Raw genomic sequence first — 15,728 nt, forward strand, 5'->3', positions numbered from 1 at the left:
TTTAGCCTAGTTATAGGTCTGGAAGAAATGAGGGGTGGTGGGAGTGGGTCATGAAAAGAATTAGAAATATCTTCCAAGCCATTTGCTTCAGGGCCTTCATTTGCAGTTTCATCTGGTGAAACAGGATTAATCACTCTTGGGCTAATCCCTTCAGGAGGAGGTTGGGAAGAATGTATAGGGAGACAGACCATCAGCAAATTCCAGACTCCCTCAGAGTTCCATCCCTTTAGAGATGTGGCCACAGAAATGACTACTGATCTGACTGAGACCCCAGAGACTCCAAATCAATAGCCCCAAATAAAAAAATGTCTCTTTGCCTCCCTTATAAGTAATCAGATTAGGGGTTCAGGATGCACACAGCATTGAGAATTCAGGGAAGGGGTAGAGGTTCAGGATTGGGCTACGGATTTATATCTTGGGTTTTGGATGTAAATGGAGGGTGTACAATGTCAGAACTTGGAGGTCAAATGACAGGTTCAAGTTGGCCAGTGTCCCAGTTGTTCATGTTAAAGAGCCTCCTCTTTCACCAAGCTGCCCAATCATCCCAGGCCCTAGACCTAGGAGGCCACGAAGTCTCCCTGCAACTTCTATTAATATCCCATCCAGTCACACTCTGATAGAGGAACTATCCTCAAAGACTCACACATTAAACCCCTCTGGTCCACCAAGAATGGACACTCACACAAGAGGGAAAGTGACCTTCAAATACCCCCATGTCACAAAGGAGCCCAAGTGCCCCTCACAGATGTTAAGAGCCCACCAACAGAATTGACCATCACAAATGACAGAGGGAAATGCTCTGAGACTGCACAGAGGATCAAGCTCTGGACAAAAGGAGGACTATATTTTGTTCAAGAACCCTAATATCTCAGGACCAGCTACCCCTACTTGTCTGGTCCACCTCAATGCCCATACCTTCAGGTGAGCTTCATGAAAGATTTGGAAGCACCAGATAATGCTCAGGCTCAATAATTGGGGGAGGGTGCAGTCAGAATAGGGCTACCAACTTGGTTTCAATATAAGTCCATGACCAAGTTCAGCCTGGGCTCTGTGAAAGCATAGACATGAAGTTGGGGAAGGAGGGGTTGGCCTTGCACAGGAGACTAGAATCTCAGGCCATTGGCCTCTCTGCCACTGCTTCCCTGGTTGTGCTAGTTTGAATCTGTGGTGGACCCCAGAAAAGCCACGTCCTTTACTCCTCATTCAATACTGCTAGCTGGGAGCTTTTTGATTGTTCACATAGAGATGTGATCCACCCAGTGGTGGGTGGTAACTTTTGATTAGATCACTTCCATGGAGTTGTGACTCCACCCATTCCAGGTGGGTCTTGATTAGTTTACTGGATTTCTTTAAAAGGAAGCATTTTGGAGAGAGAGAGGAAGTGACGAGAACCATGAGACCCCACACAGCCAGAGAACTTTGGAGATGAAGAAGGAAATGGCCAAGAGGGAGCTTCATGAAACATGAAGCCTGGAGAGAAAACTGGCAGATGTCACCACGTGCCTTTCCAGTTGAGAGAGAAACCTTGACTTCATCAGCTTTTCTTGAGTGAAGGTAACCACTTGCTGGTGCCCCAATTTGGACATTGTTATAGACTTGCTTTAATTGGGATGTTTCCATGGCCTTAGAACTGTAAACTTGCAACTTAATAAGTCCCCTTTTTAAAAAGCCATTCCATTTCTGGTATATCACATTCCAGAAGCTTTCAAACTAAAATACTGGTCCACAAGAGGAGAGAAACTGTTACTTAGAACATGGGGGCTCTAATAGGAGAGGGCTGGACTATCTGAAAACCACACATGTTCCCTAAACTAATCTCACACTCGAGTAAAACAGTCAAGACATTTCTTAGTTCCTTCTTTCATTGTTCTCTCAACAAATGTCTTTTGAACATTTACTGTGTGCCAGGCACTGTGCTGAGTGTTTTACATGCCTTATCTCAAATTCACTCAATAGTCTCAAAATCAGCGTCTGGCACACAGTGTACTTGGCACACAGTATATGCTCAGTAAATATTCAATGAAAAAGAAAATTATTCAATAATAAGTTGGTATTACAGAAGAAGTACACTACAATGCATAAAAGTGGTCTCTCCAGCTAGCTGGTCTGGGTTCATATCCCAACACAGTTCATAGCTGTGGGAACTTGGGCAAGTTGCCTAACCAGTGTCTCATTGATCCTTTCCTTGTAAGGCTGTTGTAAAGATATCATGAAATAATACACATAAAGTACTGTGCCTGGCATATTATTAGTACTCAGTAAATATCAGCTATTATTATACCCCATTTACACCACTGTGCACAGCGAGGTTTGGCTACTTGCTCTGAAAACCAAGCGAAGAAGTGACAATGTATGTATTCAACCCTGGACCCATCTGAATGAAAGATCATGTGCTTTTCATTTCACCTGCAACCTCCCTTGGACTAAATAAGAGAGACATTGTTCTAGTTTGCTAACTGATGGAATGCGATATACCAGAAGTGGAATGGCTTTTAAAAGGGGAATTTAATAAGTTGCTGGTTTACAGTTCTAAGGTCAAGAAAATGTCCCAATTAAAACAAGTCTATAGAAATGTCCAATCAAAGGCATCCATCCAGGGAAAGATACCTTGGTTCAAGAAGGTCGATGAAGTTCAGGATTTCTCTCTCAAGTGAGAAGGCACATAGCGACCACGGTCAGGGCTTCTCTCTCAGCTGGAAGGCCACATGGCGAACACAGCGTCATCTGCTAGCTTTCTCTTCTGGCTTCTGGTTTCATGAAGCTCCCCGGGAGGTGTTTTCCTTCTTTATCTCTAAAGGTCGCTGGCTCATGAATTCTCTGCTTCGTGGTGAGGCAGCATTCTTTGCTCAATCCGAATCTCTTTCATTCTCCAAAATGTTTCCTCTTTTATAGGACTCCAGAAACTTCTCAAGACCCACCCAAATGGGTGGACACATGTCTTCACCTAATCCAGCTTAACAACCACTCTTGACTAAATCACATCATCCAGGGAAATGATCTGATTACAGTTTCAAACATACAGAAATGAATAAGGATTGTTTTGCCATTTTACGAAATGGGATTTTGATTAAAACATGGCTTTTCTAGGAGACATACATCCTTTCAAACCATCACAGACAATAAAATTCTCTTATTTTTCTATTCTGTTTTTCTCAGAAACAGTATTGCAATTTTCTTGTTCCATTCTAGTTTCTGAGTGAGACTGAATATAGACTGACCTGTCCTAGATCCCCCTCCCCACTGAGGTGCTCCATCTCAGATAGACATCATATGGTTGCTCTCATTGAGACCCATGGAGCACTCCACTGAGCACTCATCAGCAGTGACAGAAAATGCCCCCAAAAGTGCTCTGCAACAGGAGCCACACCCCTCTCCCTGCCATCCTCCCTGCTCACCCTTTGATAGGCCATAATTGCTGCAGGTAAGCATGTACATGCAAGTAGGAAACCCCCACCCCCAAACTGTTCTGCACATGTCCTCTCTTGCACAGGAAGCCTGTGGGCAATCCCCTTCTAATGATACTAATAACACTAGAACGTTCACAAGCTGCCAGAATGCGATATACCAGAAATGGAATGGCTTTTAGAATAGGGGAATTTATTAAGTTGCAAGTTCACAGTTCTAAGCCCTTGATAATGTCCAAATTAAAACAAGGCTATAGAAATTTCCAATCTAAGGCATCCAGGGAAAGATACCTTGGTTCTAGAAGGCCAATGATGTTCAGGGTTTCTGTCTCAACTTTAAAGGCACATGGTGAACATGGTGGTGTCTGGTAGCTTTCTCTCCAGGTTTCTTGTTTCGTGAAGTACCCCCAGGGGCATTTTTCTTCTTCATCTCCCAAGGTCTTTGGCTGCCTGGTTATTCATGGTCCTCATGGCTCTCTTGTGACTGAAGCTTTTTCCAAAAAGTGTTTCCTCTTTTAAAGGATTCCAGTAAACTAATCAAGACCCACCTAGAATGGGTGGAGCTACATCTCCCTCTAGTCAAAGGTTAATAGCCACAATTGGGAGAGTCCCATCTCGGTGGACATAACTAATCAAGTTTCCAACCTACAGTGCTGAAAAGGGATTAAAAGAAATGGCTGCCTCCACCAGATGGATCAGGATTAAAATATGGCTTTTCCTTTCAAACCAGCACACACACTAACCAAAATTGATTGAGGGCTTAACCAGTACCAAGCTCTTTGCATTTGTTTTATCAGTCTCGTGTCTTAATCTTAATTCTCATGCCTCCCACATGAAGCACTCAACTGTGGGTGTTGGGAAGTTGATCTTGGCTCCTGGCTTTGCCATTTACTAGTTATATACTAGTACGGACAAATTATACTCCTTTTCCCAGCTGTGAAATGCAGCTATTAATACCTTCCCCAATGGGTTGTTGAGAGTTAATATCCATCAATTGATTAGAACAGTGCCTGGCCCATGGTTAGTATATAGACGTATAAATATGTGGGCTTGAAAAACAATAGTAATTAAAAAAAATACTCTATCATTACAACTTAATAGGTGGGGAACTTTGGGCTTAAAGTTAGGATTTGGACCCAGGCAGATTGACTCAATGTCCACACAATTATCCACAGTGCCGCTTAGAATCCTCAGTATGTGCCCAGGGGGTCCCTGTGATTGCTCTCTGCTCTGCTCCCCAGATCCAGCACTCCAAGTTAGCACCATGTTGTATGCTCAGGGCTGCTCTCACCTGATGTTCACCAACGTGGCAATCATAAGGCTCAAAGCCAGCCCATGGGCGAAAGCCAGCTGCAATAGCCCAGTATCCATTCCGTTTTCGATGACCAACATGCACCCAGTAAGATGAAGAAGACCCAGCAGTTCAACCAGACAGGGCTGCATGAATCACTCACACCAGAACGCTTGCCACCAGCCACCCATGATTTGTTCCTTCACCTTGTCACTGCCAAATTCAAGGTCACTCATGGATACCACTGACCACAGTAGGAAAAGGAGAGTGGACATGGATGGAAGGAAAGACCAAGCAGAAGAACCCAGCTTCCAAACCTTGAATTAATTCTCATCAGCCATTTGCACCACCAAGTTGGAGAGAAAATGCCAACAGAAGGTTCACCTCTCCAGACATGAGGACTGAGGTGGGATAACAATTGGAACTCTTGCCTGAGCTGGTGGAAAATCTGCACCTCCTCTCCTGGACACTCTTAATCTCCAGGACAGAGGCTCCTGATTCCATTACAGGCTCTGCCTCTTTTATAGGGCTACAGAGGCTCCCCTTGGGCGCCAAAAATGCAATAAAGTCCAGGTGAGAGGTGGCCCTGAAGCCCAGAAGAATTTTTTTTTTTATCTCCACAGGGCAGGGCAGGGTGGGTCAAGGATTGCTGAGCTTTTAGCCAATAAGAGGAAAAGCTAATGTCTGGCTTGCACTATCTGGAGAGAACACTGCAGGGTGTAAACTGCAGGAGTATTCTTCCTTACAGGAGGAAGAAGAAACACTGAAGATGAAGAGGAGGAAAAGGCAGGAGGAATGTCTAGGAAACTTAGAGAAGGGGCAGAGACAATTTCAAGGAGAGAGCTGGTAGTCCATTTCAATGTTGCTTAGAAGTTTAATCAAACAGGTACTGAGAGAGGGTCACTGGATATGGTAATTTCAGCATCACTGATGGAATTTGAGAAGGTAGACTCAGTTAAGTAGTGTGTGTAGAAATTATTACAAAGGGTTTTTAAAAATTAATGGGTAGAAAAACAAGAGGCAGCAGGCAGCCATACATCATGAGGAAAACGCATTCCAAGTTCCAATTAAAAAACCCAAAACTGTATTTTGGAATGCATGTCTCATTAGTATAAATATGGAGAAGAGGACATGAAAGCTAACCCTTGCCAATATCCTCTGGCCCTGATACCTCTCTACACTTACATAAGTAACCCAGAACATATATACACACATAAAAATGAAGCAAGTTTCAATAGAAAAATACTTACCTTACTACTAGGAATGTACTATGACATTTCCTATTCTATGCTATGTTTTAAAACATAGATGAGCCACTAAATAGGCTCATCACATACTAATGGCTTGTTCCCAAAGAGATGTTTAAGATACACTGGTTCCAGCCTCACACCTTCTTCTTGAGCTAAAATGTGAAAAGATAACTGAAAAGGTAATAACCTTCTCACTAAGTAATTTGACATTATTCCAACTCCTGTCAACAAGCACGCCACTAGCCCACACTCTTGGGAACACTGATCTAGAGATTTGGGATGGCAGATGGTGCTGTTATCTCTCCAGGAGAGAAAGATGCCAGAGGGCTTCCTCATTGCCATTCCTGCAAAAGCAGTTCAGGTTTACACCTGTCATATAACCACAAAATTCATCAGGTATGAAGAGACTTATGTGTCTGAACTATGGGGTAATCACTCTGGGACCCTATTAACCTGTATCATAACTAACCTAGTTAGTTTTCTACTGCTGTCACAAACTCAGTGGTCGAAAATAATACATATTATTCTCTTATATTCCTGGAGATCAGAAGTCTGAAATTAGTTTTGTTGGGTAGGCTGGTTCTTTCTAGAGGCTCTGAACAGATAATTTGATTTTTGGGCCCTTCTCATTTTCTAGTGGCCACCTATATTCCTTGGCTTTTTATCCCTTCCTCCATCTATAAAGACCAATTCTCCAATCTCTGCTTTCTTCATCACTCTGCCTTCTCTGACTCTGACCCCTTGTGCATCTCTCTTATAAGAAACATTATGATTACAACAAGCCCACCTGGATAACGCAGGATAATCTCCCTATCCAAGATCCCTAACTTAAATCACATTAGCAAAGCCCTTTTTGCCTCATGAGGTAACATATTTACATGTTTTAGGAATCAGGGCATGGACATCTTAAGGGGTCATTATTCAGCCTGCCATAATAACCAAGATGGAAGCAATAAGCAGGCAAGTCTGATAAGGGCAGAAAAGGTGCCAAGAAATAGCTCCAGAATTTGTGGAGGCAAAGGATGAAGGTGTTTGTTAGGTGCAAAGTCAAATGCTATAAATAAGAGTACATACAGGGGGAGTAAATCCTAAAGTTGATTCAAAGTCATGAGTTGAATTTGACTCACAAAGAACAAGACAAAGTCAAAGAAGGCTTCAGGATACTTGTTTTTGGCCAAATATAGCTGACCCCTGGCCCACCCATTAGAATGCAAAATGAGCAGCAGACAATGAACTGAGTTCCAACACACCGGCAATTGGCACCAGATTTATTTAAACAATGAAAAGTCAAGAGGAACAGAATATGATATGGCAATCCTAGTAACTGAGGTTTTTCAGAGTGTAGAATAAGATCAGGGAGATGAGGCCCACTCATTATTCAGGAAGCTCAGTGTGTCTCATCCAAGAAGGCTATTGGCTTCGGCTTTTGGCTCAGCATGATTACTCAACAAATTAATAAGTGATCTCCTTCAAACCTGAGGGGAAGAAATACACAAATGATTTTAAGAGACGCACACAGTGTAACGGAGAGGAAATAGACACAGGTGGGAGAATGCGACTCAGATGCAGGCTCAAAGTGAAGAGCTCCGGGGCACTGACCAAACATCTGAACAACACAGCTCTGATTTCCTGTTTTGTAAAATGAGATTTCACAAGGAAACAAGACCTTTGACAAGACTGTGTTTCTGGCTTGTTTTAAAGGGATTAAAAAGTATTATAACAGTTTATTGGCTTTCTGCAGTTAACAATAACAACAAAAATCTAATTTTCAAGTGCTGAACCTTGAGCAAAGACAGAAAAGATAGTTTTTCATCATGCACATGCCGACAGAGGTATCACAAAACAGTCAGGTAGAAAAGGGGACAAAACGATCCCCTGACATAAAAATATTCAATATATAGTTATTTTAGAAAAGCAACAGTTAACTTGAATGTATTAGAAACAACCTACATTCCCAAAAGTATGGAGATGGTTAGATGAATTTATACATAGTCACATAACAGAATTTTATAAAGCCATTAAAATTAAGTTTGAGGGTTTTTAATAGCAAGGGGAAATGCTTTTGTTATAATACTAGGTTGAAAAATTCAGAAATCAAAGTTACATAAATGTATTCTTTTAACTCTTAAAAACAAATCAATATTCAGTGAAAGAGTGGAAGGAAAGTTACAAAAGGTGATCTTTGAGTGATGGGCACAAAGGTGATTTTTCTTTTCTTTTCCATAATTTCTAGAATCTTCCAAATTTTCTACAGTTATGTTGTTTTTATAATGGGGATGGGGAGATGACAATAAAAAACACACAAATAAATTATTTTAAATAAAAAACAAATTAAAAAGGATTTTCTCAGCCGAACTGCACAGCTGAATAAATTTATAAATCAGATGAATAATCCAAGGATACTGTTAAACAGCCTCATGTCAACCTGGAATTTTCATAAGTAAACAGTCTTTGCCTCTGGTGAGTTATTTGTTTTATATCAGCACCTGCCTAAGGTCTTTTGTCACTTGGATAACATCTGTAGGTGGCCATCTATAGAAGCTTGAAGGGCAGCTACTACATTAAGGCCAGAACCAGGATCTAAAAAGGTCTCCCCAGGGCTGGAGAGATGCCCAAGGGATAACCACTGAAGCCACATGAGGTAGATGTAAAGAAGGCATTGTATCAAGACCAAGGTAACAAGAAACACTGAGACATGGATTCAAGGTCTCTCCCCATGCCTCATTCTGCCATAGCCAGGAACCTGTACCTTAACCATAAGGTAAAATGGTACCTTAACCATAAACAAAATTCAATTCACAGCTGCACAGGTTTGTTAGACGGATGTAATGATCTATGTGTTTAATATCTAGTAAATCTGGTTATAGTAGATTAAAGAGACAAAGAGTGACTACATTTTTTAAGGTTATTTTAAACTCTCAAGGTCTTTTACCTTCCAACTGAGGAAATTCCACAGCAGATGTGTAAAGATTTTCTTTGGTCACATGGCTTACTTAAATAGTTCCCCTGGTTCTGTGCTATAAAAACATAGACATATAACAGCCAATTGCTAGGATATACTTGTAAGTACATGCGTATGATCCTCTGTGGCATAATTTTATTCTTGGCCTGGTGGCTTAGTCTCTTTCTCTCCCTCCCTCGCCATTTTGGCACGTCCGGTTCTTCTAAGCCTAGGCCCAGTTTTGGCTGCTGTTATGCTCAGCCTTCTCGCCCGGACTGTTCTATGGAGGAACGCAGACAAGCCCAGGTTTGACTCGCAGGCCTAGCCTCGCCTGAGGACTGATCACCCTCGAGCTGGGGACAGATGAGGACCGGTCTCTCCTGCTTCCCCTAGGCTATAACAGTCATCGCCTGCCCACATTCCTCACACTCCCCCACGGGGGCTGCATGTTACCAGAGTACGTGCATCTGGGTCTCCTTAGTCCTCCACCTACCCAACATCCTCTGCTACGGGTACACTCAGGAACAGCATCTCTATGGTCACAGTCACTCATCCGTCCTCCCTGTGTGATTGGCTACCCTCCCCTGGAGGCCACGCCCTAACTCCGCCTCTCCTCAAACTGTATATAATCCAGGGCTCGTCAAGCCTCGTGGTCTTTAGCTACTGGCGGCCCTGGCATAAGCGTCTACCAACAATAAAGCTACCTCGCTTCATGCCTTAATTGGCTCGGCCTCCAGTCCTTTAGACCTGCAGCGAGGTCTCCTGCGCACGCCCCTTGGACCCAGACCCCCGGCTCGAGCCCCTTTTCTGCGTGCGGCAGCGTCGTCTAGCAAGCAGTGAGAAGCTGAGGAGTAGAGGTTCCCCGATAGCTTAGCGGTTGGGCCAAAACCGCAAGTGGCGCCCGAACAGGGACACCTCTCTCCTCACCCGGCGAACTCCCACGGCACCCTAGGACCTCGTCCAAGGTAAGCGCCCTCGGCACTAGCCACCCAAATAAACTCCCAAGGAAGTCCTAGGCCCTAACCGGAGTGGCTAGTTGTCTCCCTAAATTTTGGTGAACATGGGTAGCAGAATTACTCGGCAGCAGGCACCACAGGTCCGTGCCCTAGCAGCGCTTTTAGACGCTCATAATTGTAAAGTCTCTGTTGAGCAGCTGCAGGTTTATTGGGATCTCCTGCTTCCTTTTAACCCATGGCTAGTGACTTGCCACCTGTGGAGTATAGACACTTACGATCAGCTAATTGCGAGAGTAATGGACAAAATGGAGCACGAGGGTAAGCGTTTCCCTCCGGGGTTGCTCCCCACTCTCCTTGCCATTCGCTCCTGCCTTCAGGGCTCCTCGCCGCCGACAGACGGCCGCCCGGCCCGAGCGAGGGCCGCGGAGGCTGACGGCTCCGATTCTGAGTCAGACTTGGTCGCCGAGTCGCTGCTCGATCAACTTAATAATCGGCTAGAGGTAGATCCCCCGAGGGATACAAATGGCGGCCTTCCGGCTTCTTCCTCAAGTAAAGAACAAAGCCACAGGAAGAACCTCTACCCCGCCCTCCCGAAAGGGAGTGGCCAGGAGCCATCTTGTAACCCACTCCCTCCCAACCCACTTCCGCCTCCTCCAGAGTTAAAAAAGCGGAACGACACTCCCTCGACCCCTCCTCTCACAGGGGAGGAGCCTGGTCCGCCATCTTATGCCCCTCCTCCGCCTTTTGTGAGACCCGTCCATCATTTTGTGACCCTGGGGCCACGGCCGCCGGCCCAGTCTGGCCTGGTAGCCCACCTGTTCAGTCCGCTGCAGCGGCATGGCCTACTGAGCCCCAGCGGCTCCTCCCGCCGCCCATGGTTGGATGCTTCCCTATGAATCTCCAGCCAACGCAGCAGCGCCCACTTGCTTGGTATCCTCACAGTGCAGAGGCAATCAAGCAACTGCGCAAAGCGGTCAAGGAAGACGGGTTTGCGAGTCCATACGCGACCCACCTGCTAGAGGAAATGTCCACGCAGCTTAATACACCTCACGATTGGACAACTCTAGCCAGAGCTATCCTCACCCCAGGCCAGTATGTTGATTGGAAGGCGCACTTCAACTCAAGCCTCTGTCACTGCGGAGACTCTCCTCAACGTGACCCAAACGACCTCTCAAACTTTGGAGACGCAAGAAAATATCAACCATCTGATGCATAGCGCTGTGTTCAATTTACAACAGCAAAGAGACTTAATTGCTCTAGATGTAAAAGCTCCTTTTGAACTTGCCTCCTCTGTTTGCAATGGATGGTACCCCTTCCCTAAAATCTGTGTTACTCCTATCCCGGCTAACCATTCTATGCCCCGTCTCACCTTGCGAGACTAAATCTTCACCGCATACCTAAAAACTTCTTGCTCTAGCAACTCTAAACCCTTTCTCTTATGCAGACAACCGGCAGCAAGCGCAGATACAGTTAGCTAGCGTTGCTCGCCCTCGCAACTTATAGCACTACTCCTCAACATTTCTCGTTTCTAGGCTGCTCATTCTCTGTCGCCGGTCTCGAGCTGAGGCCCAGTTTTGGCTGCTGTTATGCTCAGCCTTCTCGCCCGGACTGTTCTATGGAGGAACGCAGACAAGCCCAGGTTTGACTCGCAGGCTTAGCCTCACCTGAGGACTGATCACCCTCGGGCCGGGGACAGTGGAGGACTAGTCTCTCCTGCTTCCCCTAGGCTATAACAGTCATCGCCTGCCCACATTCCTCACACTCCCCCACGGGGGCTGCATGTTACCAGAGTACGTGCATCTGGGTCCACCAGATGGGCACCGCTGGGTGCGACACAAAGTAGTCGCAGAAGAGGGTCACTCTAACAGACCTCCTCTGGCTCTTCTGGGGCACATGAGATTTGCATAAGGGTCGGCTCAGCACATACCCTTCCCCTGAAACCCTGAGCCTTGCACACAAGGGGAATCTTATCACTGCCCCTCCCAGCAAAGGTTCATGCCCGCCACTTGTCACACAAGTGTGTTCTTTAAAAAAGAAAAAGAGAGGAATTGTGGCATAATTTTATTCTTGGCCTGGTGGCTTAGTCTCTTTCTCTCCCTCCCTCGCCATTTTGGCACGTCCGGTTCTTCTAAGCCTAGGCCCAGTTTTGGCTGCTGTTATGCTCAGCCTTCTCGCCCGGACTGTTCTATGGAGGAACGCAGACAAGCCCAGGTTTGACTCGCAGGCCTAGCCTCGCCTGAGGACTGATCACCCTCGAGCTGGGGACAGATGAGGACCGGTCTCTCCTGCTTCCCCTAGGCTATAACAGTCATCGCCTGCCCACATTCCTCACACTCCCCCACGGGGGCTGCATGTTACCAGAGTACGTGCATCTGGGTCTCCTTAGTCCTCCACCTACCCAACATCCTCTGCTACGGGTACACTCAGGAACAGCATCTCTATGGTCACAGTCACTCATCCGTCCTCCCTGTGTGATTGGCTACCCTCCCCTGGAGGCCACGCCCTAACTCCGCCTCTCCTCAAACTGTATATAATCCAGGGCTCGTCAAGCCTCGTGGTCTTTAGCTACTGGCGGCCCTGGCATAAGCGTCTACCAACAATAAAGCTACCTCGCTTCATGCCTTAATTGGCTCGGCCTCCAGTCCTTTAGACCCGCAGCGAGGTCTCCTGCGCGCGCCCCTTGGACCCAGACCCCCGGCTCAAGCCCCTTTTCTGCGTGCGGCAGTGTCGTCTAGCAAGCAGTGAGAAGCTGAGGAGTAGAGGGTCCCCGATAGCTTAGCGGTTGGGCCAAACCGCAATCCTCCAGCTCTTTCTGTGCCTAAAGTTACAGGAACATCTACATTTTTGGAGAAGAGAAGTTCCCCCTTTCTAGGTCTAATCCACAAAAGCGAAATCACACACCTAGTTCATGTCCTCCTTTGGTTGCCCAACAAAGACAGTAATGGTGCATGAGCTGCTCAAGAAGCTCCATTTCATCCAGGAATTCAAGTGACTCTATTCTGTGGAAAGAAGACAGAACAAATTTCAATTATGCATCTATATAATTTAAAAAGATGATGGCCTGCAGTTATGGATATGGAAAGTTGTTCATGATATATTAAGTGAAAAGCAGGTTAACAAATAGTATCTATGGGGTGGTTCCATTTTAATTTCTTTTTACTTAAAAGAAGAAAAATACCATTAACAAAATCAAAAGACAAATGAAAAACTAGAAACAAAGGCCCCAAAATGTTCTCTTTACCTTGTAAGAGACCAACAACTATACCTCTAGGTCTCCCATGGTAAGAGGAAAGAACAACTCTGGAAGCTGGCACTGTTAGTGTTTAGAGATGTAGATATATCAATTTTTCCTTCAGTGTTTATAATAGGAAAATGAAAACAAAAACAAAATAAAAATAACAAGGGCACATCTAAATGTTTAGCTATAGAGATATTATTTTTAAATTATTATATTAATATATTATATCCATTTATCAATATAAATACTATGCACCATTAAACAAGCTATGATAACTGACAATGTTTTATATGGAAACATAAACACAATCCATTAAGAAGATATTGTATTGCTAAAAAAGGGGAGGGGGTAGTTCATAGACCATTATATGTATGAATCCACTGAAGTAAAAAATAGAAACCTATGTATCAATAAATATTTATTTTTATGTATCCACAGAAAAAAGAATATACCCCCAGCTTATTAATAATGACTCTGGAGGATATGACTACAGGATGAACAACTTTATTTCATGAGCTTCTACATTGCTTGATTTTTTTTTTTTTTTAGAATAATGATCACATTTGTATTTTATGGAAGAAAAGCACCCCACTTAAAAAATATGCCAGACTTTACTTTTTCCTCACTGAGGCCATTAGACAATAGCATTTTTTCTCGGTCCACAAAACACAGAGATTATGTAGAATTTCCACTGCAGAGGTTGCCATGAGAAATTTCCAGGTGTAATTGCTTATTTTGACTAAGATAATCTGTTTTGGGACAAAACTTCAGCTAATGAGTTACTTTCAAGCTGCTATCAATGTTTAAACTATATTAGCAGAGTAACTTGTTTTAAAATAACCTCACTTAGGGTCTTGGAGGGTTTTTTACATTAAAAAACACAATCATACCATTAATTCACAATTAACGACTACAGAGCTAATGCCTGTCAATCCCATACCTATTCACTTCAGCTCGTGGTAATCTGCTGTACAAATCCATCATGTCGACTGCTGATGCTGTTTCCCAACCATTGGACAGGAGCCGTTCTTTCTAAAATGTGCAGTGAAGAGAGAAAAGAACTACAAGACACTGTTGTACAGATCTGTGATACTCCTAAGCACATGAGAATTTCTTATAAAAATGGCTCCTATAATATACTCTCTTTCAAAAGCCCTTTCTGGCCCCTGTCACTTTTCTTTTTATTTTCCAAAGTTCTATATTAACCATGCATGGCTGTTTTAATGGGTATAAACTCACTAAAGTATATTTTAAGAGAGAGAAAGAAACTGTTTTATAACAGTTTGTAAGTGTTTCAGAGGTAATATGCCACAGATGTAAAAACTAACTATTTAAATAGGGTAAGGGTGGGGTGTTTCTTCAGCAAATACATTTTTTGTTGTTGAAAAATAGAGGTAGGGACTATTATAGACTTAAAGAAATTTAAGGGGAGTATCAATTACAAAATCCTGATTTGAATACACCAACTACAAAAAATTTTTTTAAAACAATTGGGGAAAACTGAACATGGACTGGCTGTCAGATACTATCAAAGAATATTTGTTGAGTTGGAAGATATAATAATGATTTTATCGTTATCTGGAGATTGTGATGGAGAGCCTATCTGCAGGAGAGTCATATTGAACAATTTATGGGTAAAATTATATATTGTCTGAGATTTGCCTTAAAATATTAAAATGAAAATATTAAAAATAAGTTCTTGGAGGATAAATGAACAGAAATAAAACAATATTGACAAAATTAATTATTATTGAAGTTGGTTGATTTGAGTGTTCATTTTACTGTTCTCTATTTGATGCTTGTTTGAATTTTTTCAGAATGGAAAGTTAAAGTAATAAGTGTAGGAAATGCAAATTTGTATTTCCCATATAAGGAAGGCAATGCAGGGCTTGGATTTTCCTAGCATTATGAAATACTGACCCATATGGAGTCTAGTGGCCCATGCAGGCTGGCACTCAAAAGGGTTTCTCACATTATCTTATCTGCTAAGGGAAAATGCCCTCTCTTGGCTGGCTAATAGTATAAGAATACATCCTCATCTTGCCCTCTGACCTGTGACTCTAAAGACTTGCATGTTTCCACTCCTGCCAGGTCACACTGCCGTCTCCGCAGGTTTTCAATCATGATCTGCCCAAACCGATCCTCCATGTTCACCTGGAAAGGAAAAAAGAGGCAGGGTTTTACCAATAGGGTTTCTTTTTCTCTTAAATATACAAAATAAAATAATAACATCCTATTTTTAACCAATCGAGTTAACAAATTAACATTTGTGAATACCCAATGCAGGTAAGGGAATAAGGAACAGGTACTACCACACAATACTCATAGGAGCCTAAATTGGTGTGTAACCCTCAAAGGGCAAATGGACAGTATACATCCATTTTAAATTCTTAATCTGCGATCCAAGAATTCCTCTGATAGCAATTTATCCCATTATACACTTGTAAGTGTATGTGAAGATGTAAGAATGTTTGCTGCAGAATTACTTATAATAGGAAGAATCTGAAAATAACTTAAATATCCATTGTTTAGGGTTAAATAAATTCTGGCATATGCCTATAAGAAATACTATACAGCTGTGAAAACAGAAAAGGAAGATACATATATGCGAGTCTTATGGAAAGAGGTCTGGGGTAGGAAAGAGACTT

The 15,728-nt window shown here is 43.4% G+C and overlaps 1 protein-coding gene across 4 annotated transcripts in view; it reads right to left on the reverse strand.

The window, feature by feature from the left end:
- The window catches only part of LCMT1 (leucine carboxyl methyltransferase 1), a 317,860-nt gene that overhangs the window by 256,432 nt on the left and 45,700 nt on the right, over window positions 1-15,728 (reverse strand). For 2 of the 4 annotated variants that reach the window (XR_013168000.1, XM_077141491.1), the window contains exons 8-10: window positions 15,133-15,234; window positions 14,021-14,112; window positions 12,744-12,841 (exon numbers count right to left, since the gene is read on the reverse strand). Coding sequence is in view for 3 of the 4 variants with exons in the window: in XM_077141491.1 (XP_076997606.1) it covers window positions 12,744-12,841; window positions 14,021-14,112; window positions 15,133-15,234 (292 nt within the window). In the remaining variant the exon portion in view is untranslated. Of the gene's footprint in view, window positions 1-7,198; window positions 7,421-8,877; window positions 8,963-12,743; window positions 12,842-14,020; window positions 14,113-15,132; window positions 15,235-15,728 lie in introns of those variants that run through there. The other 2 variants (XM_077141490.1, XM_077141492.1) reach the window with 2 other exon arrangements.

This window comes from Tamandua tetradactyla, chromosome 23 (assembly GCF_023851605.1).
Source record: "Tamandua tetradactyla isolate mTamTet1 chromosome 23, mTamTet1.pri, whole genome shotgun sequence".
NCBI classification, from domain to species: domain Eukaryota; kingdom Metazoa; phylum Chordata; class Mammalia; order Pilosa; family Myrmecophagidae; genus Tamandua; species Tamandua tetradactyla.